Source organism: Clavelina lepadiformis, chromosome 9 (genome assembly GCF_947623445.1).
Source record: "Clavelina lepadiformis chromosome 9, kaClaLepa1.1, whole genome shotgun sequence".
Taxonomy (NCBI): domain Eukaryota; kingdom Metazoa; phylum Chordata; class Ascidiacea; order Aplousobranchia; family Clavelinidae; genus Clavelina; species Clavelina lepadiformis.
In genome coordinates this window covers 1,820,082-1,845,371 of record NC_135248.1, presented here as the reverse complement: position 1 = coordinate 1,845,371, position 25,290 = coordinate 1,820,082, and the positions used below count along the sequence as shown (strand labels likewise).

At 36.2% G+C, this 25,290-nt stretch overlaps 6 protein-coding genes across 7 annotated transcripts; 2 read left to right on the top strand and 4 right to left on the bottom strand.

Moving 5' to 3' along the window:
* The first annotated feature begins 478 nt into the window (after nt 1-478).
* Nucleotides 479-2,172, top strand: LOC143470219 (neuroguidin-like). The gene has a single exon (XM_076968203.1). It carries the CDS (start codon nt 589-591, stop codon nt 1,498-1,500), a length of 912 nt encoding a protein of 303 aa, XP_076824318.1. The 5' UTR covers nt 479-588; the 3' UTR covers nt 1,501-2,172.
* Nucleotides 2,173-2,267: 95 nt separating this feature from the next.
* Nucleotides 2,268-3,357, top strand: LOC143470214 (large ribosomal subunit protein uL4m-like). The gene has a single exon (XM_076968198.1). It carries the CDS (start codon nt 2,268-2,270, stop codon nt 3,285-3,287), a length of 1,020 nt encoding a protein of 339 aa, XP_076824313.1. The 3' UTR covers nt 3,288-3,357.
* A 427-nt stretch (nt 3,358-3,784) lies between these two features.
* LOC143470224 (transforming protein RhoA) lies at nt 3,785-6,242 on the bottom strand. Its single transcript, XM_076968209.1, has 4 exons — nt 5,989-6,242; nt 5,606-5,755; nt 4,911-5,068; nt 3,785-4,559 (listed from the first exon to the last, which is right to left on the bottom strand). The coding sequence occupies exons 1-4, from the start codon at nt 6,142-6,144 to the stop codon at nt 4,442-4,444; spliced, it is 582 nt and encodes a 193-aa protein (XP_076824324.1). The 5' UTR covers nt 6,145-6,242; the 3' UTR covers nt 3,785-4,441.
* A 4,169-nt stretch (nt 6,243-10,411) lies between these two features.
* LOC143470200 (uncharacterized) lies at nt 10,412-18,028 on the bottom strand. Of its 2 annotated transcripts, none has more exons than XM_076968177.1 (14): nt 17,519-18,028; nt 16,491-16,683; nt 16,277-16,377; nt 15,930-16,085; nt 14,898-15,073; nt 14,011-14,597; nt 13,581-13,677; nt 13,092-13,382; nt 12,646-12,733; nt 12,461-12,532; nt 12,111-12,254; nt 11,774-11,920; nt 11,014-11,085; nt 10,412-10,853 (listed from the first exon to the last, which is right to left on the bottom strand). In XM_076968177.1, exons 1-14 carry the CDS (start codon nt 17,676-17,678, stop codon nt 10,666-10,668), a joined length of 2,472 nt encoding a protein of 823 aa, XP_076824292.1. In that variant the 5' UTR covers nt 17,679-18,028; the 3' UTR covers nt 10,412-10,665. The 2 variants fall into 2 exon arrangements, with proteins under 2 accessions (XP_076824292.1, XP_076824291.1); XM_076968176.1 differs by having other exon boundaries at nt 15,930-16,088; nt 17,519-18,027.
* Nucleotides 18,029-19,211: 1,183 nt separating this feature from the next.
* LOC143470225 (chromobox protein homolog 1-like) lies at nt 19,212-23,345 on the bottom strand. The gene is made up of 4 exons (XM_076968210.1): nt 23,163-23,345; nt 22,655-22,755; nt 20,726-20,894; nt 19,212-19,897 (listed from the first exon to the last, which is right to left on the bottom strand). Exons 1-4 carry the CDS (start codon nt 23,300-23,302, stop codon nt 19,771-19,773), a joined length of 537 nt encoding a protein of 178 aa, XP_076824325.1. The 5' UTR covers nt 23,303-23,345; the 3' UTR covers nt 19,212-19,770.
* On the bottom strand, nt 23,345-25,232 carry LOC143470217 (lambda-crystallin-like). The gene has a single exon (XM_076968201.1). The coding sequence runs from the start codon at nt 25,161-25,163 to the stop codon at nt 24,210-24,212; it is 954 nt and encodes a 317-aa protein (XP_076824316.1). The 5' UTR covers nt 25,164-25,232; the 3' UTR covers nt 23,345-24,209.
* Between the last annotated feature and the right edge of the window lie 58 nt (nt 25,233-25,290).

The following is a 25,290-nucleotide window of genomic DNA, read 5'->3' as shown; positions in this document are numbered from 1 at the left end:
ATTAAAATTTATGATATGCGGATAACACTAACTTTCATAAAGTTTGGTGAAGACAAAAATAAAATAACTGCTTGCATTAAAACGCCTTCTGTATGACTGTAAGACCCGTATGGAAAGAGCGCAGAAACGTAACGAGTGTGCACCAGTCTTTGAAAATTACGCTGTCTTAAGCACAAAAACCTTACATTCTTCACTGGCTGTAAGATTGTTTGTATCAAACTGAGGCAAAACTTCACTTTTTTCCACTGATCTTGTGTTGTACAAAGTGCAAATGCGTAAAAGCTCTAAAACATTGTTAAAAATTAATTGTACTTTTCAAATCTGTTACGACGTTTATGAATATCACAGTTTTTAAAAGTTAGTATGTGTTTTTATTTTAAATTGTTCAGCCATAATTTAGCCATACAAACGTCATTCACTTAGTTAAAAGTATGCTGTAAGATTGCAGTCAACGTGGTAATGCAAGCTGATTACTCAACCGTGTTTGGCAATGTAGATTCGTTAGGTTACCAGTAAAATGTATGTTATGACGTTGGTGGTTCTTGTGTTGATTTAAAACAAAAATACACCTTTAAAGGTATCGCTAAAATGACGGCGGTTCCCGAAGAGCTAGATATTGATAAGATAGTTGCTGCTGATTTGCCTAAATTTCAAGAATGCCTAAAAGAAATCAAAGAGCACTCAGACTTGATTACGCAAGACGTTAGACATTTGACGGAGAAAATAGAAAACGGCGAGTTGCCAACTTCTGATGGCATCTCCTTACTGGACGTCAAGAATCAAACGTTTTTAACCTATCTTTCAAATCTGGTTGCAATCGTTTCCAGTAAAGTTAACGGGGAAAGCATTAAAGACAGTGAATCTGTGAAAACGGCTGTGGAAAGCAGAATCGTTTTAGAGAAGATTCGCCCGTTGGAGCTGAAACTAAAATATCAGATTGATAATCTTTTAAAATCTGCAACAGAATCGAATGCACAAGCAAAGACTGATACACATCAATTCAAACCGAACGTGGACAATTTCGGAAGTTCTGATTCCTGTGAAAGTGAAGATGGTGAAAAAGATGACGAAGTTAAAAATGGGACAAAGAAATACGTACCACCACATATCGCTGCCGTAAAGCTGGATGAAGGTGGAAAAGAGAGCCAAGCTGAGAAACAAAGACAACATGCTCTCACTAAATCTTCCATCATATCAGAACTTGTCAGCGAAGCCACAGACACACCGAGTGAAATTTCACATCACCCTCAGCTACACTCTCGTACAGTGAAAGACAGGGAAGATCGTAAACGTTATGAAGAAGAATACTTCACCAGAGTGAATGTCCCCAAGAAACAAAGAATGGCAGAGAAGCATATGCTACGCAAATCAGAACTTGCCACTTTGGCCAACTTCGGTAAAGTTGACTTTTTACATGGGGCCTCCAGTAATGTGCCAAAGCGTAAAAGTAAAAATAATAAGAAAAGCCTTAAGTCAAAAAAGAAGAAGTTTAGAAAGTGAAATGTTTGTTTTGGTTATAATTCTTCACTTTGTGTCTATGTAGTGGAGAATCGAAAACAGGCAATGCAGGCGGTCTGTATTTCGTGGTAGCTGCACACTCGACATGAATTCATAATGCATTTTTGGATAGAGGATGGGTTAACTTCTATTATTAATTTCTCAACATAAGCTTAAATTGCAAGCATCAACTTGCTCATAATATGTACTATGAGAGACAATTTGATATAAGTGTTAGATATGGACTAAGATTAAAAAGGTGCACACTTGGCTAGCAGTTGCACGCCTGAGTCAGCAGAGCTGCACACCCGAGATCTCGGTGAACCCTGCCATGAAATACAGATCGGGAATAGGTACATATTTAGCGATATTGTGGCTTAATCTGTAATGACATCTGAGCTACAGCTATGCATATATGCATCAGTGATACTATTGTATATGGCTGGTGTATTATCCAATACTGTATGTGGCTTTACATTGTGATTGTAGTCCAACCAATATTCATGCTATACTCGAATCCATTTGCTTTCTGCCGTTTTTAAGTGTATCAAGCGATTTAATTCTCCAGTTAATGTGTGTGCATTTTTGATGACTTGTGGAAAATTCCTCCATTGTTGTAAAACAATGCAAGACTTCGCAATAGGATGGTTGTTTATAGTTTGAATAATCTTTTAGCATTCACAGCTGTTAGTGATATGACTGAGTTTTTATATGCCTAATCTCATTTCCAGTTTGTATGTTACTTATTTTAAAAGGAATCAGTTAGGAAAATGAATTTTGGTAAAATTGCACGAATATCTGGTGCGCTGACGAGAAGTTTGAAAAGATTCCAACACGGCAGTGAGGTTGTAACTGCGAGCAACCAATCTCTTCCGCCAAATCTTGTCTTGTACGGGATTTCAAAGGAGCAGTTTGAACCTGAATCTCAGCAAGAGGAGGTGAAGAGCCCTGGCCCAGAGACCCCAATCATTCGCAAATGCAACGGAGAGATTCCGAAAAACAAAAGTCCAATAACAGTCTGGGTAGACAGTTTCAAAAACGTGGAACAGCAGCGTCAAGTCTCCGCACAGCTTCATCCTCTCATATTTGGAGCTCATCCTCGCATGGATATTTTGCATGAGGTGATGCGATGGCAACAGCGCTACAGAGATGTAAATTATACCTGGTCACGTACCCGTGCTGAGCTTGGCCGGGGAAAGCAGAAACCGTGGCCTCAAAAAGGCACTGGACGTGTTCGGCAGGGAAGTCGAGCCGGCCCTGGGTGGAAGATGGGGGGAATTGCTCATGGTCCCAGGGGTCCAGTCTCACTCTATTACAAACCAGCAGATGATGTCATACTTAAAGGTCTCACTATTGCTTTAACTGTAAAACTGGTCCAGGATGATCTCATTGTAGTGGATGATGTTGAGATACCTGAGGCAGATACAAATTTTTTTAATGACGTAATCAACAGCCGCAACCTCTCTGAAAACAGCTTGTTATTCATGCATGCTGAAAATGATTTTCCTCAGAATCTCTCAGAGATTGTATCCAACTCTCGAACACTGAGCTTAATGCCAGCTTCTGCCTTAAACGTTTGGAGCATGTTGAAACACGATAAACTTATTTTACCTCTCAGTATGTTGGACGATCTGGAAACAAAGATTCTTTGGCATATGAACAGATATCCCTGGTTGGGAAAGCCACATAATTTCTACAAAGACATGCCAGGAAAAAAAGGCTTGAAATTTGAGCAGGAGCAATACCTTGCAGAACAACAACGAGAAAGTGATGAAAATGTTTCCCAGTAATTCGTAATTTTGTTTTATTTATGATAAATGATGTGCTTCTTTCAAATAAAAAATAAACATTTGTCTTTCATTGTGCTTGCAGGAATTTTAAACCAGTACTGTAATACCATTTGTAACTGTTCATATTTTGTAGTGCTAGCCTGTCAATGGAAAAATATACGTTGAAGGAGTATAGAAAAATAAAAGGGACACATTTTTATATCAATACCAGAACAATATCATGAAATTAAATTCAAACTAGCCTAAATATTTCTTATTATTCTGGCACCTAACAAACTCACCTGTAGTCTTTGAGTGAAATCATAATTTTAGAGGAATTTCACAGCAATTTAGGGAATTATTATTTTTACAAAGTCAAATTGGGATGTTTCCAAAACAGATAAACTTGGTCTACTTAGTCACATCTAGTACAGTAGCAGCTCGAAGAACTACATATGAAAGTGTCTTGAATGACTAAACCTGCATAGCTTAACTTCCATGACGAATCCAGACACATATTGCGGTAGGTTTTTTATTCAAATCAACTAACAATTACATGACTACTTAGTTATCACACATATTCGCACTACAAGCCAAGAATGAGCACATCACTATGAGTGAATTTAACTTCCAGACTGCAGGGAAATAATAATCACCAAACAGCACAAAGTCAGTGAATTATTGCAGTTTTCATTACTGTGAACGAAAGCGATTAAAAAGAATTTTAGCTGATTTGGAATGTACATGTTGGGACTTCAATTAGTTTCGATCTATGGGGTGAATTTTTCACTGAACTTTTGCAATCTAGTTCATAGCTGGGTTAGTGCCAACTTAAAATGTTGAGTTATTAAGGCAATACAAAAACACGATACTCTTTTATTATTAATTATGTCATTAAAACAAGAACAACAATACGTGGTGGGGAGATTACCTGCACATTTCCTTCCTTTTTTATCACAACCACGCAAACTTACGTCGACGATTAGCAAAAGAAAAAATGGAGACTGGTCGAAAGAATACAACAGAAGGCTACAGAGATTCCCATTTATTAAAATACACTGTACTTAATGAGCATATTATGATGCATTGAAGTATAATATGCCGACGACTGTCGATGCGCAGTCTTCCCAAAGAGATAATGTGCCAGACTAAAGTCAATTGCAAGAGTCACTCCTCTATAGAACGTCGCATCCACCCTTTTTCTTACGTTTCTTAGTTTGAAGCGCAGCTTTTGTCGCGAGTTCGAAAACCTCTCTCACTCCGTCTTTAGTACGAGCAGAGCACTCCATGTAACTGATTTTAAAAAATGTGTTGCTTTTAAGATCTTGCGTTGAGATCAATTGAAGACTGAAAGTTAAACTTTACTCATATTCGTATGGTAGATTATCCTGTTCACAAGTCACAGCACACTGCATGTGCGTAACGTTCATATGAAAATTGTTATGACTCATTAACAAAGCATCAAGACTTAAAATTTACGAACACCCTGTAAATTGGCAACAGGTTCCTAAACTGCCACCAAAAACTCATCATAAATTAATAATAAAATGACAGCTGAGGAAATTTATTAATTTAAGCAGGATCTAAACTAATGGAAACTATTTTTGGTTTCTAAGCAAAGACCATATCCCCAGTTCACATTACCCATAGGCTCCAATCTTTTCAGCCATTTGCGCCCCTTCTTCAAATTTCACTGGTTCTTGTTTCATTTTGGAAAGTTCTCTGATTGTGCTGTGGTCTCCACGTAAATCTTTCTTATTCCCGACTAAGATGATCGGCACACTTGGACAGAAATGCCTTACCTAAAAGAGCATTTGATACCGTTACTAAGTTTACAAACTAGGCTATTTAGTATATGAACTAGAAATGTTCAATGAATGAGTTTAAATATATATCTTGCAGCTATACCAATATTTGGTTGAATTAATCTGATGTAATATGCTAGTTGGACAAAGCGCACACAAAAGGCAAAAGTACACATAAAGCAACTTGACTTTATAATAAGTTTTATTTAAGAACTGCGTTTTAACGCGTTCAGGGCACATAATACCAGATTGTAATTTCTCTTGAGAAATTTTTCACCAATCATCATGTATTGATTTGGCAACAATAGCAAGTCTTATGTTAAGCAAACCATTGTTAACTTAATTACACAGGTTCTTTGTGAGCTTACAAAGGCTCTAAACAGACATCACAAAGCAAGCCAGGGCTTAGTCACAATCATATCACCATAATGTAATGTAATCGAACACGGCTATGAACAAAATTAAACTCCTAAAGGTTCCTTCTAATTAAATAAAACAAACAATTTTACAGCAAGAAGTTGTGGCATCTCTCACCTCAGGAGTCCATTTTTCAGGGATGTTTTCTAAGGAATCTGGACTGTCGATTGAGAAACACATCAGAATGACATCTGTGTCAGGATATGAGAGTGGACGCAATCTGTCGTAATCTTCTTGACCCGCTGTATCCCATAAGGCAAGTTCAACCTAAAATCCAACGCAGTATAAGATGTGATTGTGGGCAAAGTACTTTTCTGAATGGAATTTTTAAAATTTTGCACCAAATGATTTAAGAAATTGTATGAAAATGTCTTTAAAAGCATCAAGAAGTTTACATCTAACGGAGAGATTTTTATGTTTCATGTACGAAAACAAACTTATTTGTAAAAAAAAAAACGAAGTTACTATACAAAAAACACCCAACAAAACACAGTACTAACTTGTTTCGAATCTACTTCAATATCTGCTACGTAGTTTTCAAACACGGTTGGCACGTAAACTTCGGGGAACTGATCCTTACTAAATACAATAAGAAGACAAGTTTTACCACAAGCACCATCTCCCACGATGACAAGCTTCTTTCGGATTGAAGCCATGACAAGGCAGCAATACAACTAATATGTCTTTACTTAAATTTTTAACCACCAATTTGTTTGCAAAAAAATGATTTAACCCCTGAGAAGAAAGAAAAAAATTAGAAATGATGCTACTTAAAACATTCCATGTTCATAAACACCTTGCATGGTTCAGACTTAGCATATATCAATGGAATTTATTAAAACAACTGCTTCAAATTTAAAAGCAAACAATGCTAAAGTTAATTTTGTCTTAAAATTAAACATGTATCATATATAATGGATGCAAAGAAACATGTTTTATCTTAGACTTGAGCAGTTACTAAAAATATATAATCATTGAACTGATTTTTTCTGAACCATGATTGTTCCGAATTTCACCTTATGATAGCTCTCCAGTTATTTCCCTGCATGACTGTTACAAAACATATCTGTCAGACAAGTGTTAGCTCACCATTTAAGTTAAGACTTTACTTCCCTTCAGTTCTTGTGTCTGGCTATAAAAGATTAAAACTAAAATTAAAACTAAATTGAAACTTGTTATAAACTATTATTTATTTTAAACTATTTCTATGAATTATTTACTTATATTTATTTTAGTCTGCTAATACACGTCTAAACACTGTCATAAATTGTCATTCCATTCACCTTTCGACAGAGGTGCAAGTGTCGAAACAGATTCACACCACATTACCTCACTATACTTTGGGTTATACCTGTTCCTCGTTTTTTTGAATAAAGCAATCCTGCAACTGCCCAAAATGTTCCGCAAACCATTTTGGTATATGAGTAAAACACCCGAGCAGAATTGACATAGTCCACTCAATTTAAGCTGTTCCATATCAGGAGCAATAGTAAACACGTAGGAATGAATGTCTGAGTGGGCAACTAATCTCTCTCCATGAATGGGCTTTGTCGCTCGCATCAAGCGGGGAAGGTGGGCATATTTTATACCTTGCAAATGCCCATTGTTAAATATTTAGAACACTTATAAATGATAAATAAAAACAAATTCATTTTGCAGCCTATTGTCTCAATTACACTCTTTTCCACGACCTTCACGTTCGAGTAGGTTATTAACGTATACCTACCTAGAATGTAAGTCCTCGCATTTTCGCATCGCAATAAACTTTATATAGGCAATTTATCAAATTTCAACATTAAAATAATCCAATTTGTTTTTGTTGTTGTTAGCGGTTGTTAACGCTCCTAAAACGTTACACTAGTTGCGACATAATAAAATGCTAAACACATATCTAATTTTCATATTTTTATAAAGCTAGGAGGAAATGAAAACAAAAGGTACGACTACAACTAAATGTATATCAGGAAACACGACAACCAAAGCTATTATATGAGAAAAAGATTAAAAGCATCTCTGTCATTGTACTGTTTAAAAACAAAGTATAACTAAATCGAGTACAATTTCCAAACACAGGTTTGGGTAAGGAAAGGACATTTGAACACATCCCTGAAAGGCTCATGTGAACTTTTATTTAGGTCAAGTTAGACTAAATATCAAACAAAGTGTCAACATTATGCCTAAACAATATACAATTTTAGATTTACCAGAATGACAAGTCAACTGTTTGAGCTATTATGTGCTGGAAATAATGACAAAGTTATGGTTTTACAATGAAAATATTTTTAATACCATTTGTATGCTTCATATCACTGGCACCAAAAGTGGGGGTGTGAAGGAGGAACCTTAATTTTAAGAGTGAAGACAACCACACAAACCATCTTCTTATTTAGTTGAAGCGGTGCTCGATTTCTTGTCGAAAACGGCTGTACTTTAGTCGCCCAGACTCCAGTATTTGGCATAGACACACTCAATACTGCTTCTAATGACCTTAAATGCCGCACTATTTTGCCCTTAACACTAGAACTACCAAGCGCATCAATTGACGCATTTCAAGTATTTTATTTCTTGTATCTCCACCGGGCATTATCTTTTTCTGCTGAAACTTCTTGACAATTATTTGTTTCTTACAACGCTCAGTTTGTCCGACTATTGGAGGTAGGTAGGAGGAGGAGATATCTTGCACTTAATTACTTGGTTAGAACTTCTGTGCACTCAATTTTTAACTTATTTAAAGATTGCGAAGTCAAATTGTATACATCACATTTATTGAGTTTGAGCATTTTTGCGCATCGCACTTTTCATTTATGGTTGTTTGTCACAACCAAGATCTTGCTGAAAATGGCCATACCTTGCAGTCTGGCCAGTCGCGGTTACCTAACAAGTACAAATATTTATAATTGAATGCATTGCATGTTATAATGCCAAACCTTTCCCCCTATAAACACAACTTCTAGTCAAACGGGTCTAGTGCAAGAGAGCATTTGAATAGCTTAACAGTACCACAACCCAAATTGTGACATTATTTGGTTGTGTACTTTGCTCCAAAAACTCTCATTATTTCCAGTCTACAGACTGCAAGTAAGGTACTTGACAAGCACAATTTAACCCGTACAAAATGGTATTGGCATAAGCATGCAGCATCATATTACCAACGTTAAAATATGTGTTGTATGAGACTTAACTAAACTGGTAAGATAGGCTGAATGACCCGTTCACAGTCGGACAATAACAGCACGACCAACCACTCGTTTAACAGTATCAATTAGAAAATTTTCGCATTAGCACGATGGTGATTCATAAATTACAAGGTGGTGATAGGAAATAATTTAAATTAACTTCTCTTTTAGGTTAATGTCACACACCGACAGCACCGGCATTTCCCAGCAACGTACACTTGGAAAACGTCATCTTTGCGATAACATTCAACCTTTCTTGAAATGATTCCACGTACAGGAATATTTTAGGAAAACTAAAGCTACAAATTTTCATCCTGACACATCTTAAACAGTAAAACAACAACTAATTCATTCAAATAAAACAGTACCAAGCAACCGAACCACACCTTATTACATCGAACTGAACAAAACGGAAATAACGACACGGGTTTAGAGGATGTGACGTTCTCCATGCTTGAGCGCATTCGTTTACTGTTGGTTTTCGGAGGGACAAAAATAGATTTTCTTTGCACAAAATAGCTGCATGAAATTCACATGTTCCAAAGAAGAAAAACTAAAACAATAAATTTTTTCTAATTGTTACAAACTTACTTCTATACCGTTATGTTTATTGATTGATGTAAAAATTTTAAATTTACGTTTAGCTGTGTTTGTTGCATCATTTCTGTTTTAATATGAACCCCTTCCAAATTATAAAAAAGTATTTGATTTACAAAAGAATTTATGTAATGGTTAGTGATTTTAAAGAATAGAAATATACTAAAAAGGTAATTTGTGAAGTTATTTTTTTTAATTAAGTTTTTATCTATTCGATCGATAATTATATTTTAAATATAAAGTACAGTCATTCAGTACACAAAGTTATAGTCAGTCATATGCTACAACTTTTAGCCTAATTTATCCTGCTAAAATTTATGTTTTGTGTGTTTTGAAGAGCGCTTAAATTTATTATCGTCCATTCAAACACGTAAAGGGAGGCATAGTCTAAAAAACCTTGCTTGAATGTGAATTGAAAGTAAAATAAAAATCTACACTTGCGATCCTTAGCTTTTGTTAACAAAGAACTGAAGGTACCTTCTGGATATCTTTATAGAAACTAAATACTATCATAAATGCTGTAATATGTTTTTCGATAACTTACATTCTACTTCTTATCGAATGCACAATAAAAAATATTGTTCTGTAAGTAGGCTAATGGATAATACGTCACCAAAAAAACTTGTGACACCGCCTTTACCAAGAATCTTTTCACATGCTGTCTGCACTCCGTGATATGAGTCATTGTGATTGTGTCTTAGTATCACATCACAACTTTTAACCTTAAATTTATAAAGGTTTTTAAGCCACGCGTTTTGTGGATGATAATTTGAAACCGTTCACCGGATTCACTAAACAGCAGGGATTTATGGGATTACAAATAATAAATTTTAATATTCGTGTGAATCTGGTAATTTTGCCTATTACGCTTCATCGAATTCCTTGGCGAGCTGGAGATTATTAAAACATAAAACTCTTACCACATAACATTTATAAAGTATGCATGGAGTCATGGACATTAATCCGGATTTTCGTACATGAAATTACTTCAACACAAGCGTTTTTAAAGTTGGTCAAACAACCAGAACCTGTGACGTTTAGCTCTTGTTGGCTTGCTTTTTACAAATAAAGGATTTGATACGACCCGAGTCTGTCTACAAGACTAGGATTGGACAAGACGAATTGGGGATGTATAACGGCGAGCCCGACGTTCTAAGACAGTAATTTTATTGATTTCACAATTTGTATTGGCAACAACTCTATAATAACAGAAAAGTACACCTGACAATAATAAAATCTACACAAGGAAGTAGATACATTAATAAGTTCAAAACATAGATACATATTGCAACAGATAATGATTAACCCTCAGATGGCGGCAGACACCAACTCAAAACCCCCATCAACTAAACTTAAAGTTGACAACAAACTTGCGCTAACTGCAGAGGACACGGAAACGTTTTCCTAATCAACTGGTAGAAAACAGCTTGGTCGATTTGGTTGAGGTTCCCAGCAGCAGTTTAAGTCCAAACACTCATTTTTGGTGCTCATTGTGTTCCCGCATTCCTGTCTTGGAAAATCATGAAATGAGCAGGAGTGAGTGTTCCTCAAAGTATTTGGCGATGGAAAACTTCCAACATTCAAGGGAGAACCTGAGAACAGATTAATTTTGTCCAAACCTGTAAAATTCTTTTCGGAACATTTTCCATATAACCAATCGCAACAATTTTAACCTTAGTTTTTGACTGTAGTTTTCAGTAACAAAATTAGCAGTTTTCTTAGTCTAAATGACACACGTGTCAAAATGCTTACCATTGTCATCAACAAGCGTAGAGTATTGGGTGTGATGCTGTACTTTGTCCTGCATTGCTGACAAAACCATAACTGAAACATTCAAGGAACAGCAATGATACATTTAATTTCGAACCATATGAAATAGATTTCAACAAATATTTTACTGTCATCAGCAGAGTTGTAACCAAGTCCTTTCTTTGTATCGAGTAAATTTTTGTTGTGACTCGAGCCAGGTTGAATCAATTTATACTGTGACTCGAGTTGAGTCAAGCCAAGCCTTTTAACTTTAAAATATTCTGATGTCACACAATGCCTTGCGTTAAATTGGTTATTGTAATGTCATGGCTGCCTTCAAATTAGTCTGGTTAATTTTTTTCTTCCAAAAATTGTAATTCTTTAGAAAAATATCCGGTTTTTATACCTAAAACTCGACCTTTTTCAGTTGCAGCTAGTATCACATGACTTAAGTCATTCTGAACTAAGTCAAGTCAAGTGACGTAGTGGGAAAATGGGACATTACAATTTACAATACTGGTCATCACTACTGTATTAGGTTCCATTTGAATAAAACCGACGATGCTTATAGCTGTATAGGCGTAATATATTTCTGTTTTAAACCGTGCGAACCGACCCTGGTTTATTTTACTTTTTACATTTAGCTGGTTATCACAGTGAATAGATTCTACAGTACAGTATAGATCACTTTCTGCAGATTCAATTTAATGCTTTAAAACATCAAAATTGCAATTACAGAGCACACAGTAGCATGAATACTCACGAATGTTAATTAGATTATTTGTGATTGGTCGAATGCAGTAATGGTCCTTCTCATTATCTTGGAGAAAATTCTGTCCCATCCTCTGGTCAAGAAAATATTTTATCAAGGGACTTTTGACGTTTATTTTCTTCAACAGGCTGTCCATGTCTGTTTAGAATTTATATTGAGTCAATTTCACTACGTTTAAACAAACAAATCAGATAAGATTGAGTAGAATTACAACTTTGTGATGACATGAGCCAAAAATTCCAATATTGAACCTTACAAATAACAAGTTATGTTAACTAGCAAGTATTGCAGCTCCAGCAACTGTGAAGTAAGCGACATCGTTACGTACATGATTCCTCAGGCCCAGTCCAACAACATCCTAATGCCTGGCACTCATCTATGTTGTCTATGTGACGGTTAGGTTTGCACGACCACAAAAACTTGGCTGAGCTTTCCTTGAATTTTTCAGCTCGTTTGCACGAAGCACTAACTTCTATTTGACAAAAATTGTAATTCAAGGTCAGATGGTTGCAATAAACAGTTTATTGATATATCATGGTGTAAATAAATAAAAATTAGACCCTGTGGTGTTACCTTATTACACTATAGGGTTAACACGATTCTACCAACATCAATATCGATAGCATAGAAAGTGAAAGACCAATCAAGATTGTCCCTGGCAGACATAGTGGCTCTAACCTTTTCTGGTAGATGTTTTCATATTCAAAAATTGTAGAAGGCTTCGTGGTTTTCCATCAAGCTCTACGCTATCTACAGAATTATTTTGAAGTCTCATAATAATAGTTTATTGAATAAACTGTATTTCATCCTACACCTACAGTGAAGGTGAATAGCTGAAACACAAAACTGACCAAACTTCTCACCAATTGTGTCAGTTTTGGTTGTAGATGAAGTCATGATGCTCATCAGTTTGGACACGGATGGTACTGATGGTAGAGAATAAGTTCCCAGCTGATAACAAAAAATGTGATTATAATATTGGTTGTCTTTTTATGTGATTTTCTGTTACTGAAGTGGAGATTTTCAAACTCTTACAACACACATTTTAACCTGGAGCAGAAAAGCCACTTAACAGCAGCCGGTCTCAATTGCATTCATGACAACTCTCTTGCCATTAATTCAAAGCCATCTGCTTACTCTCACATGCCAGTGTAGGACATTTTTAAAAACTAATCTCACACAAAGTTTTATACAAACATTGATAGTTTAGCTAGCTACCAGGTTATTGGCTAATGCTATGGCATGGTAATTTGACAACCCAGTTTGTTTGTCGCGGATGAAAACAAAACCCCTGTCCTGCAATCCCCACCTGATCTATCACATGACAATACTTCGTCAGCAGGGAGGCCTCTACGCCAAACTGGGACAAGAGATTACAGAACTGCTGTAGTTGATTGTCCATTGGCGTCTCAATGATTTTCTCTGGTGGCGATCTTGGAGCGGTGTTCGTGAATCTTGACTCATTCGCCAGTGACTTCCCCATCGCTTGTAGCAACAAGCTAAGAGCGCACAGTTTAGATTTACCCAAAATACAAAGGATCATGGACTGGCCCACTGAGCTTGGTGTACTTCTGGAGCCATCAGTAGTAGATGGGTAGCTCTGTGACAAAAAATCGGGGATTATTATGCAAGGTTTTAGAAAAAATATTAAAAATTATTGTTTCTGCTGCACAAGCGCTGACTGTGTAAAATGGATGAACTGGAAAAACTACTAAAACAGTGATTGAGAAAAACGACCTTCGATTCGACCTTCTATTACATAGTTTCAAACACCACATTGTTTTACTGTGTCACTTACGAGACTACCGCTGTTATTGGCGTCATTTAAACCAACCATGTTATTGATTAAACTGGAAAAATTTGTTGGATGGACTGAGCCCAGGAATGGATGTTGCCTGTAGTTAAACAAACGTGATTTAAACAAAGAAAGAAGAGTTGAACAATTTTAACAGCGTCTAATTGGTTAAAGCAACAATAAACGGTATGGGTAGAAATCATCAAATGAAAAGTTATCTGAGAACCGCCACGCTTACTTACGAAGAAATATAAAAAATGCCATTCCTAATATAAACATATTGAGTCATCTAACTTAGCATCAGCTAGTGTGGCACTACTAGCTTTTTTCATTAATTGTTAACTACTAATTGCCAGCAATACTACATTTTCAAATATAATATTGTTATGATTCAATGCATCAAGCAAGTTCTTAAATGTAAATTTAATCTTACAGAATGGAAACTTTAGTTGGATCAGCCTGCAGTTCAATACCATCCTGGACTTGAAAAAAGCTTGTGGTGTCATCGATAATATCGACACGAGTCGTCTCAGTGACAGGAATTACTTGAGTTGTCTGCAGGTGGATGGTGTTGGTCCCTGCTGTTACGTAGTTGGACTTATCAGTGATACTTTCAGTCCACTCAGTGTTAGTGACAAAAGCGGATGTAGTTTGGCTGTCTGCAGCAGAGAGCATTACATCACTGGTCAAGCCAATACTGTTGGTAGTGTGAGAACTGGTAAAGTCATTGTGACGAGTAGACCATAAAGTTTCGGTTGCTGTGTATTCAAGGGCTTTTGAAAATGTCACTCTATTGTTGGGTGTGGACACATTATCTTCCTCATTAAAATAGGGGCTTGTGGTCTCATCAGCGGAAAGGAAAAGCAATGACGAAGTATTGAAATCTGAGCTATCGTGGGTGACCGCTTGGGAAGTGATGTGTGTGGCATTTGGAAGCGGAGTTGTGGATATCTTTTCTGTTAAAGACGTACTAATAGTCACATTTTCTGCACTTAATCTGATTGTTGTCAACAGCAAAGTCTGCAATAAGACCACACATGATGTTTGACGATAAATGGATTAATTATTCTAAAAAAGATATAGCATTGCCATGGTAATGTTGTAATAATATACAGCGCCAGACAAGCTGAACAATACAAATAGATATATACATAATTGGTGTGTAACCGATGTCACTATGTAGAATATAATAATATTACTGTATTATGAAAATAACTGGCAGTTTATACGGTAAATACAGGGCATACATATTACAAATGTATATAGAAAGCTTTAACACCTTGAAAAGAGTAAACAAAAACTGGTCTAAAGAGTAAGCACCTGGTTTGTTGCAAGAGATGTTATTTCGCCAAAACATTTCACAGCAGACAAAGTGCGGTTGTCATAGCAACATCCCCTTTTCCAGCATTCTTCCTCTGAGATATCTCCACCTCCGCACCTTTCTCTTTTCTCTTCAATGATATCTTCACACTTGAGCTTTGTAGATCTCTTTTTTTCTGCACAGGGAGTAATTGTTGAGCCAGGATATGCAACAATACAGTGATAGCTTGCATTTTACTTAACATTAACCATCTTAAGAATACTTAGAGTGGGTATTTTAGATGTTTAAAACCTACTTAAGTAAATAAAGCCAGACCATCAAGAGACCTAACTGAAAAGTACGGTCATTTTTGATGAGAATTTGTAAATTAAAAGTTTGGTGTGACAACGCGCGCTGACAATAGTGGCACTTGCACCTACAAAGTTTATCAACAGGCACACCACATTTTTCTATCTTTACGCCAATTGATTATAAATAAACAAAGAAGTAAGCCTTCAGTGCATGCAATTACGTCAAAATTTACAAATTTCTCATCAAAAATTGCCGTCCTTGTTAATTTACTATAAATTGGCGTTCAAACAACCAGTTATGCTATGTTTATGTATTATGAATCGGCGTGAAGATAAAACTATTTGGTGTTGCACTTTGATGAACCTCGTGCTGCGTGCAGGTGCCACACTCCCCACTTATGGCTAATGCACCTTTTCCGAGTTCCGGTCTGAGTGGCACAATTTTTTTGATCGTCTATACTTAGCAATTGAAACTGTCGACCTACTTTGATTCTTTTCTAGATTGTAAGCATTCTGGGCATTGGATTGTGAAGATTTCACTCTCGTCTGCAAGTGACCCGGTGGGTAAGCCTAGGCCTAGCATATGAATTTCTTGACGCAGTAGAGAAATTGATTAAAACATGTCAGAGCAATTACCAAATGCGGTCACTTGCGACTGAGCCCGACCACACCCCCTGAAAGTCCTCTTATCCCACAGACAAACCACTCTACCATCAAACGATCATCAAACAATTAACGTACTTTTGTCATAACACTGAACTTTGTTTCTGCTCTTTTGCCAACAACAACCAGCTTCGGTGCATCCCCTTTTCATGGACATCAAACGAGATTGTTTGAGAAGTGTTTGGCAATATACACGTTCATGCGGGAGAATATTTAAACATTCTTTGCATACTGCTGCTACAAAATAAAAAACAAAACTTGAAACATAGACGAAGCAGCCTTTCTTTTGGAGAAAAATGATACTGACAGTAAAAATCTTTTTACGTATTAACTGATCAGTCGATCTGTTGCGCTAGATATAAACTCCCACAATTAAACACAATGTAACACAAATTGTACTTGGGTCGTGTCGATTAAAAACTCACTGTTCTCTCTATAACATCTGATAGAACTTGTGTTTGCATTTTCATCCCAGCAGCATTGCTTGGCCAAGCACTTCTTTTCACTCAAACCAGTGTATCCGCAGCTGTTTGAAATTTGAAAACGGCAATAAACTTTATCTAAATATTTTGACAAAAACAACGAAAAAGACAATTCCGATTATTGAGTTTTTAATTCTGGCCACCCATTCTACCTTACCCGATTCGTTTTTCTTTGTTGATTTCGCATTGAACTTGGCATGAAATTTGCTTCAGTGAAGCGTCACTTTCTATCTGAACCTCAGTATCGACATCTTTCATGAAATAACCTGACTTGAAGCGACCTCTTTTTGGGAGACGCCAATTAACACCAAGATTATCGGAAACTTTCCATTTCATTGCTGCAGCAAACTCTTCGAAATTAACAAGGTATGTTAACTTTTTAGTGATGATTTTGTAACTTTTATAAAAGATCACTCGAGCGGAAGAATTAGAACATGGCCGTTAAGTTATGCTAATGAGTAGGGCAACCAGTTTTTTGACCTAAAAAGTTTAAATTTTGACCTTAAAATTTGCAAATTTTGACCTCATTTTGACCTAAAAAGTTTAAATTTTGACCTTATTTTGACCTAAAACGTTCAAATTTTGACCTCATTTTGAAAAACGCTATACTGATAGTCTCTACACTGTCTACAGCAACTTTCTAATCTAAAGCTGCATTTAAAAATGACAAAATGCTTTTCTAGTGTTGACTTTTTTTCGTTTCTGCGTATTAAGATTGACAACTTGCAGTTTCAAATGCAATGCCGTCACATCTTGATGTCACCAGACGCGCTGAAAGGCCTTCCCTCTCTTTGTGGCTTTGGTTCTACAGTAAGTAAAATTTGCGGCACTGGAATTGTTTGCGGTACAAGAAAAGAGAAAAACGGAAGAATAATATTACAAAATGGTTACAAAATTACAAGTTTAATAGATTTTGACCTAAAAAAAAGACCTAAAGAAACAATTTGACCGTATTTTGACCTAACGTAACATTTTGACTTTATTTGACCTAATAACTTCTATACCACAAGTCGTACAAAGCTGAAATTTGTTTTGTGCTTGTTTGATAACATTCTGGGTAGGTTAAAAAAAATTGACCATATTGACTTTTGGTTGCCCTACTAATGAGTAATGTTTTAAAGCATTAGTGACTGTAGTAACTTAACTAAACTATAGTAATAAACTAGAGCAATTTCACAAACTTACCTTGACAAACTGCGCACGACATAACCAAAAGAAAATAAAAATGGAGAGATCTCATACACTTCCCAAATATCATTTCTAATTTTAGATAACCTCGACGAGAAAGTGCTGGGTAAACTTTTGTGGCAAAATGCAGAGATCGTAAATTAAAATTTTCGTTCATAAGCAATTTATAACATCTTATCTTGAAATACTGTCTGAATGCGGACGCAAAAGGACCCTTTGCAGGTTAACAGTAAAACGTTTGTGTGCTGGAGTGTGGAATGTCATACCACCGCCTTACTAATCTAAACCCAGCCCTACCCACATTATATTTAAGGTGTTGAACAGTTTTCCTAAACTTACTTACTTAGTTAGTCATGTTGAATTAAGATATGCGTTGTAACTTTGACTCTTACTAAGTTGCCTAACCATCAATTTATCACGTTAATTTCTATGTTTTTGTCTCACTTGGCAAAACTGCACGAAACATTTTATGTCTTAGTTCCTACACGTAAGACTACTTTTGTCCGTTATGTCTGTCTCCATCATACTGCCGGTGTTGTAAGAATGTCACTCTTTTTATTGACAGACGACAAAAGATTAAGGCCTGTAAAAATTCTCTTTGGTACCAGTGTACTTTCCATCACAATTATTATTACAAGTAAGCGGTTTGCATTTTCGACATAAATTTGCCGAAAGGCTTTCTAAAAGGGCGTTTAAGCGTTCTAATTCTACACTTCGACATAAATCGTTGTTTATTGCATGACTGGGTCGGGCGTAATACCTTTTTGTTTATTCAAAATAACTATAAACGATCTATTACAAGCAGGATTGATATAAGCCTACAACATTTGACATCATTCTTGTTGCCTGGAATCGAGAAGGCAATTTATAACAGGATGCAAAAATAATTAAGAGTATTTTAGGTCAATGGTACCTGACTGTTTTTAAGCAAGACCCCTATCTATGGCCCCTTTCTTCAATCCATATAACGTGGCTGTTTGTAGACATTTATTTGACATTTAATTTAGGGTGACTAGGTTTACTTCAAAGAGGTATATAGGCCTATTACATTAATTATATTATTGACAAGTCGCATAGATTAGTACAAATGCAATGCAGAAAGAGCGTCGTTGTCAATAATCTGTCGTGTGAAAACTATTGCAATCAATTGGTTGTGCAAGAGACATTGCTATCCATCCTAGGGAAGTTCGGGGGCATGTTTCTCTCAAAAATCTTAATTTAGATGACGTAGAATGCAAACTCTTTGCATTTTTTCAAAGCAGAAAATTGTTTGAGAAATTTGTCTGCACTTACCGCCAGTGTATGATCCATAAATTTTGCTTTACAATAGCTCAAAGGTTGGAAACCGTTATTTTAGATCTCCCTTTCAGAAATTTGTAAGCCAAGATATTAATTTTCATTTTTATCCTAACACAACCTTTGCAATATTTGTAAAATTTTTATGATACACTCTTCGATGTTGGGTTGTATTTTTCATCATTGTTGTCCTTGAACAACAACGATGCGACCGCCAGAAAAACGGCATTCTACGTTCGAAATGTTTCAGAAGAACACTGAGGATTACTTCAAATCATCTGTTCTTTCTTAACACGACTTACCGCAGCAACACTTTAATGCAAGTGTGGATAGAAACCTAAGCTTGAATCTTACTCAGCCACGGAATGGCAAGATACGAACGTATTCAACAACATTATTAGAGAAAAAGTTTATTGCTTCACTTCTCAACGTAAGCAACAACCATCGTTCGAAATGGGGGTTTATTCACAAGCCTTGTTTGCTATTTACAATGGTGGTAAACTGAATACGATAATATTAAAAGCAATGCTAACTGGTGAACGCAAACGTTTCACTTACGAAGAATTAAAACGTTAAGACGCAGTCATATAAAAATAGGTTTCCTCGGTTCAACTACGTGGCAGTGTCAATACAATTCATTTGCAACGGTAAAACACATTTCTTGCAAAAACATTATATTGGCTATTTTAACCACCAGATACTTTCTACAGAAAAAGCTCAAATTATTGTGAGTGACTTTTCATTGAAATGACTTCCAAAAAATATGGCGTTTTAACTACAGTTGGAGATCCAATAGCAGCGAAAAGCTGGCTCGAAATGCCTTTATAAAACTGAATGGGAGAGAAATAGGTTTTGCAGTTCTTTTCTGCGGAAAACAGTTTCGTTATAGAGTTCCACTTGGACCAAAACTTTAGGCCAGGACGCTTGGCTTAAAAATCTTAACCGAGAACTGATTAGTTTTGGTCGTCTGGTGTGTTTTGGTGCCAGGTAAGACGTTCTTCGTAAAACTTGATGACAACCTGAGGACACTTCTTGTTCGCTTCCTCTGATGGGACGAGGTCTGCTTCATCACTATTCTCCCTGCACAACTGGAGTTTAACCTTCTGGTAATATTTTTTACAACTACCGTGAAATGCGAAAGCCTAATCAGTTACTTTAGTGCAAAAAACACATCTTTTTTGATAGGAAACGTGTTCTGATGAACTACAGTTATTAAAAATATTCTTTTCAGCTGAACAGAGCAGAACAGCTGAAAAAGTTTAGTGGACATTCTTTGTTACATAAAATTCTAACAGCTTCAAAATAAATGAAAAAGCGCAATACATGACACTGACATTCACACAGCACAAGTAATTTACTGGAGAATGCGGCATGGTCATTGGTTATGACTAAGGCAATTATGTTTTGACCGATAGATTAAAAATTTTGACAAACTTTAACCCCAAAAATTTTTTTTTTGACAAATTGGCAGTTACTGGTTAACCAGTACACTACTAGGCTAGGCCTAGGCAAGCAACAGCAAAAACTCAGCTAGAGCTCAGCAACAACATTCATCGGTACAAATACACCAACGGTAAGCTAGCCTTGACTTATTTAATGCAAAATTCTTATTATACACATTCCCTAATTCCGATCGGTCACACGAAACATTGTATTAATACTTCCTAAACACACTGAGTCACGCCCATTGTTATTTTGATACGTACTAAGATTCTTTACAAACATTACGGTTATTATAAAACGAATTTGTGTATTTTTGCCAAAAACACTTAAAACCACTGCATTTTTGGAGTTGCTGCTCTCTCTAACCATTTTTGACAAATTTTGACCTAATCGTAAATCTTGGCCAGATTTTGACAAGTCAAAAAATAATTGCCCTAGTTAAGAAAAGTTTTCTGTGTCACTCACCACTTCATGAGGAAAGTGAGCTGACCGCCAGAGTCAGTTGCTCCGATGATTTTTTCTGGTTTTAAGCCTCTTGCAAAGCCACGAAGACGAATATCTTCTGATCCAACCGGCCTGCTCTTCTTCACCGAATCAGGTTTTTCGCTGGAAGGGAGTTTCCTCTTCTTGTCATCTGTAACAAAAAAAAATTTGAACAAATCTAATCGTTAAAACCAAACAATAAATATTTTATTTGTACAAATGTTGGCAAATTGGGAAGAAGCTGTGTTCAATCTATTGCAGTGGTGCTCAATAGGTGCCACTTGGCTCACCCAAGAGAGACATTCCAATATTTTGAGAGGAATTGAAAATGCTGGAAAAAATTTCGGGTTCATTGCTTCTGCACCCACATCAAATTATGTTATTCAACAATTAAAGCACTTATTTAAGCTGTGATTACATTATCAAATAGGCTAAAGGTATTTGTTGTCTGTAACAAAATTTACGACTTTTATTAGGGTCTTGGGTGCAGATTGTAACTCTAATTTCAAGACAGATAAAATCAGTCAAAGGTTATTATCAACAATGATGTCACAATATGAAGGGGAGACTTCAGCAAACAAAAAGGCTAAACTCCGCCAAGATGTTTACTTGTTCTATTCCAAACCTGGGAAGCTCTTCTCCCTAGGGTAGGTACTACAGGAATTTAGTGGAAACATGCAAAGAATTAAACACAAAACACTATATGAGGAATTAGCAATGTAGTTTCAGAAACTTTGTCCCCACATGACAACTATAAGCCACATTGCTGAGACTAAATTTAGTTTGATAAGAACGTATTTTTATTCAGTGTTTATTCCTAATTCACGAGTTTGCAGTTTTTCCAGCATGATCTTTGGCTACAGGTCAATTAATCTTTGCAACTGCACATTCAACCGGCTTAGAATCAGTGAGCAACAAGCAATCAATTAAACAAAAACATACCTTGGAGTTAATTGATAAAATATTTGGTCATGTATTATGGGTGGTTAATAAAGTTAAACATTAAACCCTGTCTGGCGGTCACAGTTTACCCTGCTTACCTGCATAGGTATTACGAAGCAGTGTATAAACTTTTTTGTGCTACCCTTAAATTTGATTTTAAGAAATAATCAAATAACAAAAAAATATTTGGAAATAACAACTGCATCATCAAAATATAACTGCAAAATGTTACTCAAATATATAATCATAAAAATTGTGATTTTTATTTCTGAAATGTCATCAGTTTACCCCTTATTACGTCAAAATTGAGGGTGAATGTTATTATCATCGAGACAGTTCTCGATTACAGTTATGGCACCGGTACCGTGCTTTCACCTTTCCGCATGACTGCACTTGGCCGTCGTGGTAGTGATTCTATGCTCTTTGCGAGTAAAGCAGACAATGTGAATGTTGATGTGAATGAATGAATGATGATAATGAATGAATGATGATGTGAATGTGAGCAGATGATGTGAATGTTTATTAATGTGAACAAATGCATACATCAGTTCAAATTCGCTTATTAGCGTAATAAAAAAATAGGTGTGGTAGGTAGTCGGCCAAACAGGCAATTTTGTAGTTGTGTTGCGATTATGTTGTAGGTTGCAGGACATCTTTTGTTTAAAAACAATGCATTGTTATGAGTGTCACCACAGCAAGCAAACATCACAAAAAAAGAATTTCTGGTGCAGGTGCAATTATACTATTGTAGTTCAAGGCCAAAACATGACATGAGCTTATACGATGAGTATAGGCTAAAAGCAATATTCTGGACCCATAGCTGGTAGTGGGCTTATAGTTGGCCTGTGGGGAGGGTGACTGGTGGGCCTATGCGCCATCATATACGTTACTTGGCTCAGAATACAAGTAGAAAAACATGATAAACCACATTGTGATGTCGCCAACACACTAATTCAAAAACCAACAAACCTTTGGGTGTATCTTTTAATTTCTTGCCAAGATTTGTTTCAAACTCTGCAATAAGATCTGGGCAGTCAAGATTTTCATCGGGTTCCCAGGTATTATCAGCACTAAAACACAAAGTGGTGCTGAAATAGTTTTTGAGTATGTGCTTGCTAAAAGCAATACAATCTGGCAATATAACTGCAGGTTATATTGCAACAACTAAAATCACTTCAGTTCGCTTCAAAACAGTTCTAAATTCTCTTGACCCAAGCATTTTGTGAGCATGTAAATTTGTGGAAAATACTATGTAATTAAATATCGATGTTAAAACTACTATTGACAGTAGCTATTTTCTTGCACAAAATTGTATGAAACTTAGCACATAAAACACAGTAAGTAAATGAATTCATTTATTCTAGCTGATGAGAACTATGGGCTTTGTGTGGAAAACAATAAATAGTAAACAAATATTAGTTAAAATATTTCGCAACTCACTATTTTCGGGGCCCTGCACTACAGCATATAAACTTACTCCGAAAACCCCTTCCATTTGATGAGGTATTGGACTTTCGATTTGTGTATCCTTTTGTCAACAACCTTTTCAACTTCATATTCATCTTCACTCTCAGGATCTTGTGGAGATGCATCAATGTCTTTTGACTTCTTTCCCATGGTTACAAACCACCTATGCACTTAAAACATAGAACAGAACACCTGAAACAGCAATTGCATTTGCTTGGCAATTACACCACTCGTTAAAGAATCACAACAGGAATCAACTAAGCACTGCTACTAGATGTAAGTTCGGCCATTGTTAAAAAAACATATTTCAATCTGAGGAAATACAAATTTGGAGCAGATATATGGTGTAAAATATTGTTGTAAATCATGTAAGTGTGAGCAATCCACTGTAGACAAGCAAATGTTTATCACAAAATAATGCACAAATGCATCATATAGCGATGGTTTTTTATACGGATCTAAGGAAATATGCATAAATTTTAAGGAATACATCTATATATCATCATAAACTGTATAAAAATAACTTTAAGATATCATAAAGATTAAAACAAATTGCACTCAATCTTGCAAAAATAATCAGGAACCACATACTAATACATAAATTAAGCACTGAATAACCACAAAAAGCAACAAGCAGCCTGATTTAAACAAAGATAACATCAACAAATCACAGGTTTTGAAAATAACAACTATTATGTCATCATTAACCCAATGCACCTGAAAGTATATCAGCTGCCAATTATTTTAGCCTTCATCTCATGGCAGAAATTGCCTATGTTAAATATATGTGATATGAAGCGTCTGGTAAAAAGATTCATTTCGCGTCATGTTTGCAATTAATGAAATGAAATTAATGAAACTTGAATGAAAGTGTACAGCAAAAACTGATGCATTTTCTGTAAAAGCTGCTATTTGGTGTTATTGAATACCACGATTGCGTGTAGTTTGTTACAGGAACTCATATATATGCTATGACAATTTACCAATAGTCAATTATATTCTAAAAATAACTTATTGATTTGCATGACAAGGCTGATTCATTGATGAAACCATTTGATTAACTGTCCATTTGTTTTTTAAGTTTGGCTAATGCCACCAGTCTATCATCTCTCCATTGCCGGCGTTTGTTTAATTCATCAGGAACAGATGGGATTCTAGAGGCCATCCGCTGTTCCACATGCTCAAGGGTTTTGCCATCAAAAGTGGGGATTGGTCCAAAACTAGATGACACCCGTCGAATGGATGAAGCATATCTCTGCATGTAATTTTCCGTGCCTTCAGCATTGAGATGAATTGTCTCAAATGGTCCGATAAAAGCGTATCTCATTCCCAAGCCAGTGGTAAAAACCTTATCGACATCTTCTGGTGTCATAATGCCATCTTCAACCAATCTCCACGCTTCATTGATGATCGCGTACTGCATTCTGTTCAAAGCAAAACCATCGATTTCTCTCTTCACCATGACAGGCTCCTGGCCTATCTTGGCCATGAGCTCACGTGTCCTCTGCACAGCATCCTCACTTGTTTCTGGATGCGGAATGATCTCGGTGAGAGGACAATGGTAAGGAGGATTGCAAGGATGAGCCACGATGCATTGAGAGACTCTGCGTAGACCGGTAAAGATCTTTGAAGGTAAAATGCAAGATGTAGAGCTGCACAGAACTGTTTCATCGAGTGTGCAAAGATCATTTAACTTTGAAAACATTTGCTTCTTCAAATCAACATTTTCCGGCACACATTCCTGAATGTGAATTGCATCTTTAACAGCTTCGGATAAATTTTCAGAGGTGCTTATGAGGGAAAACTGTTCTTCGGCCAGTAAGGTTCCACGGAGTAGACCTTGACGTTCTAATTCATTCAACTGCTGCTTTATAGACACTTTTGCACCGTCAAGTTGCGCACTGTCCACATCATACATGACAACATTGAAGCCGGCACCAGCAAAAAGCATTGCCCAGCTTCGGCCAATTAACCCACTGCCAATTATACCAACCTTCCTTTGACCAGCCATATTACTTGGCTTATTGACTAACAAATACTGGTAGCCTACAAACTATGAATCTAGAAAAACAATTTCGTTGTTGAGCAGATTAACACAATTTAATAAGTTTAAGGTTCGCCTACTATTAACTGTACTA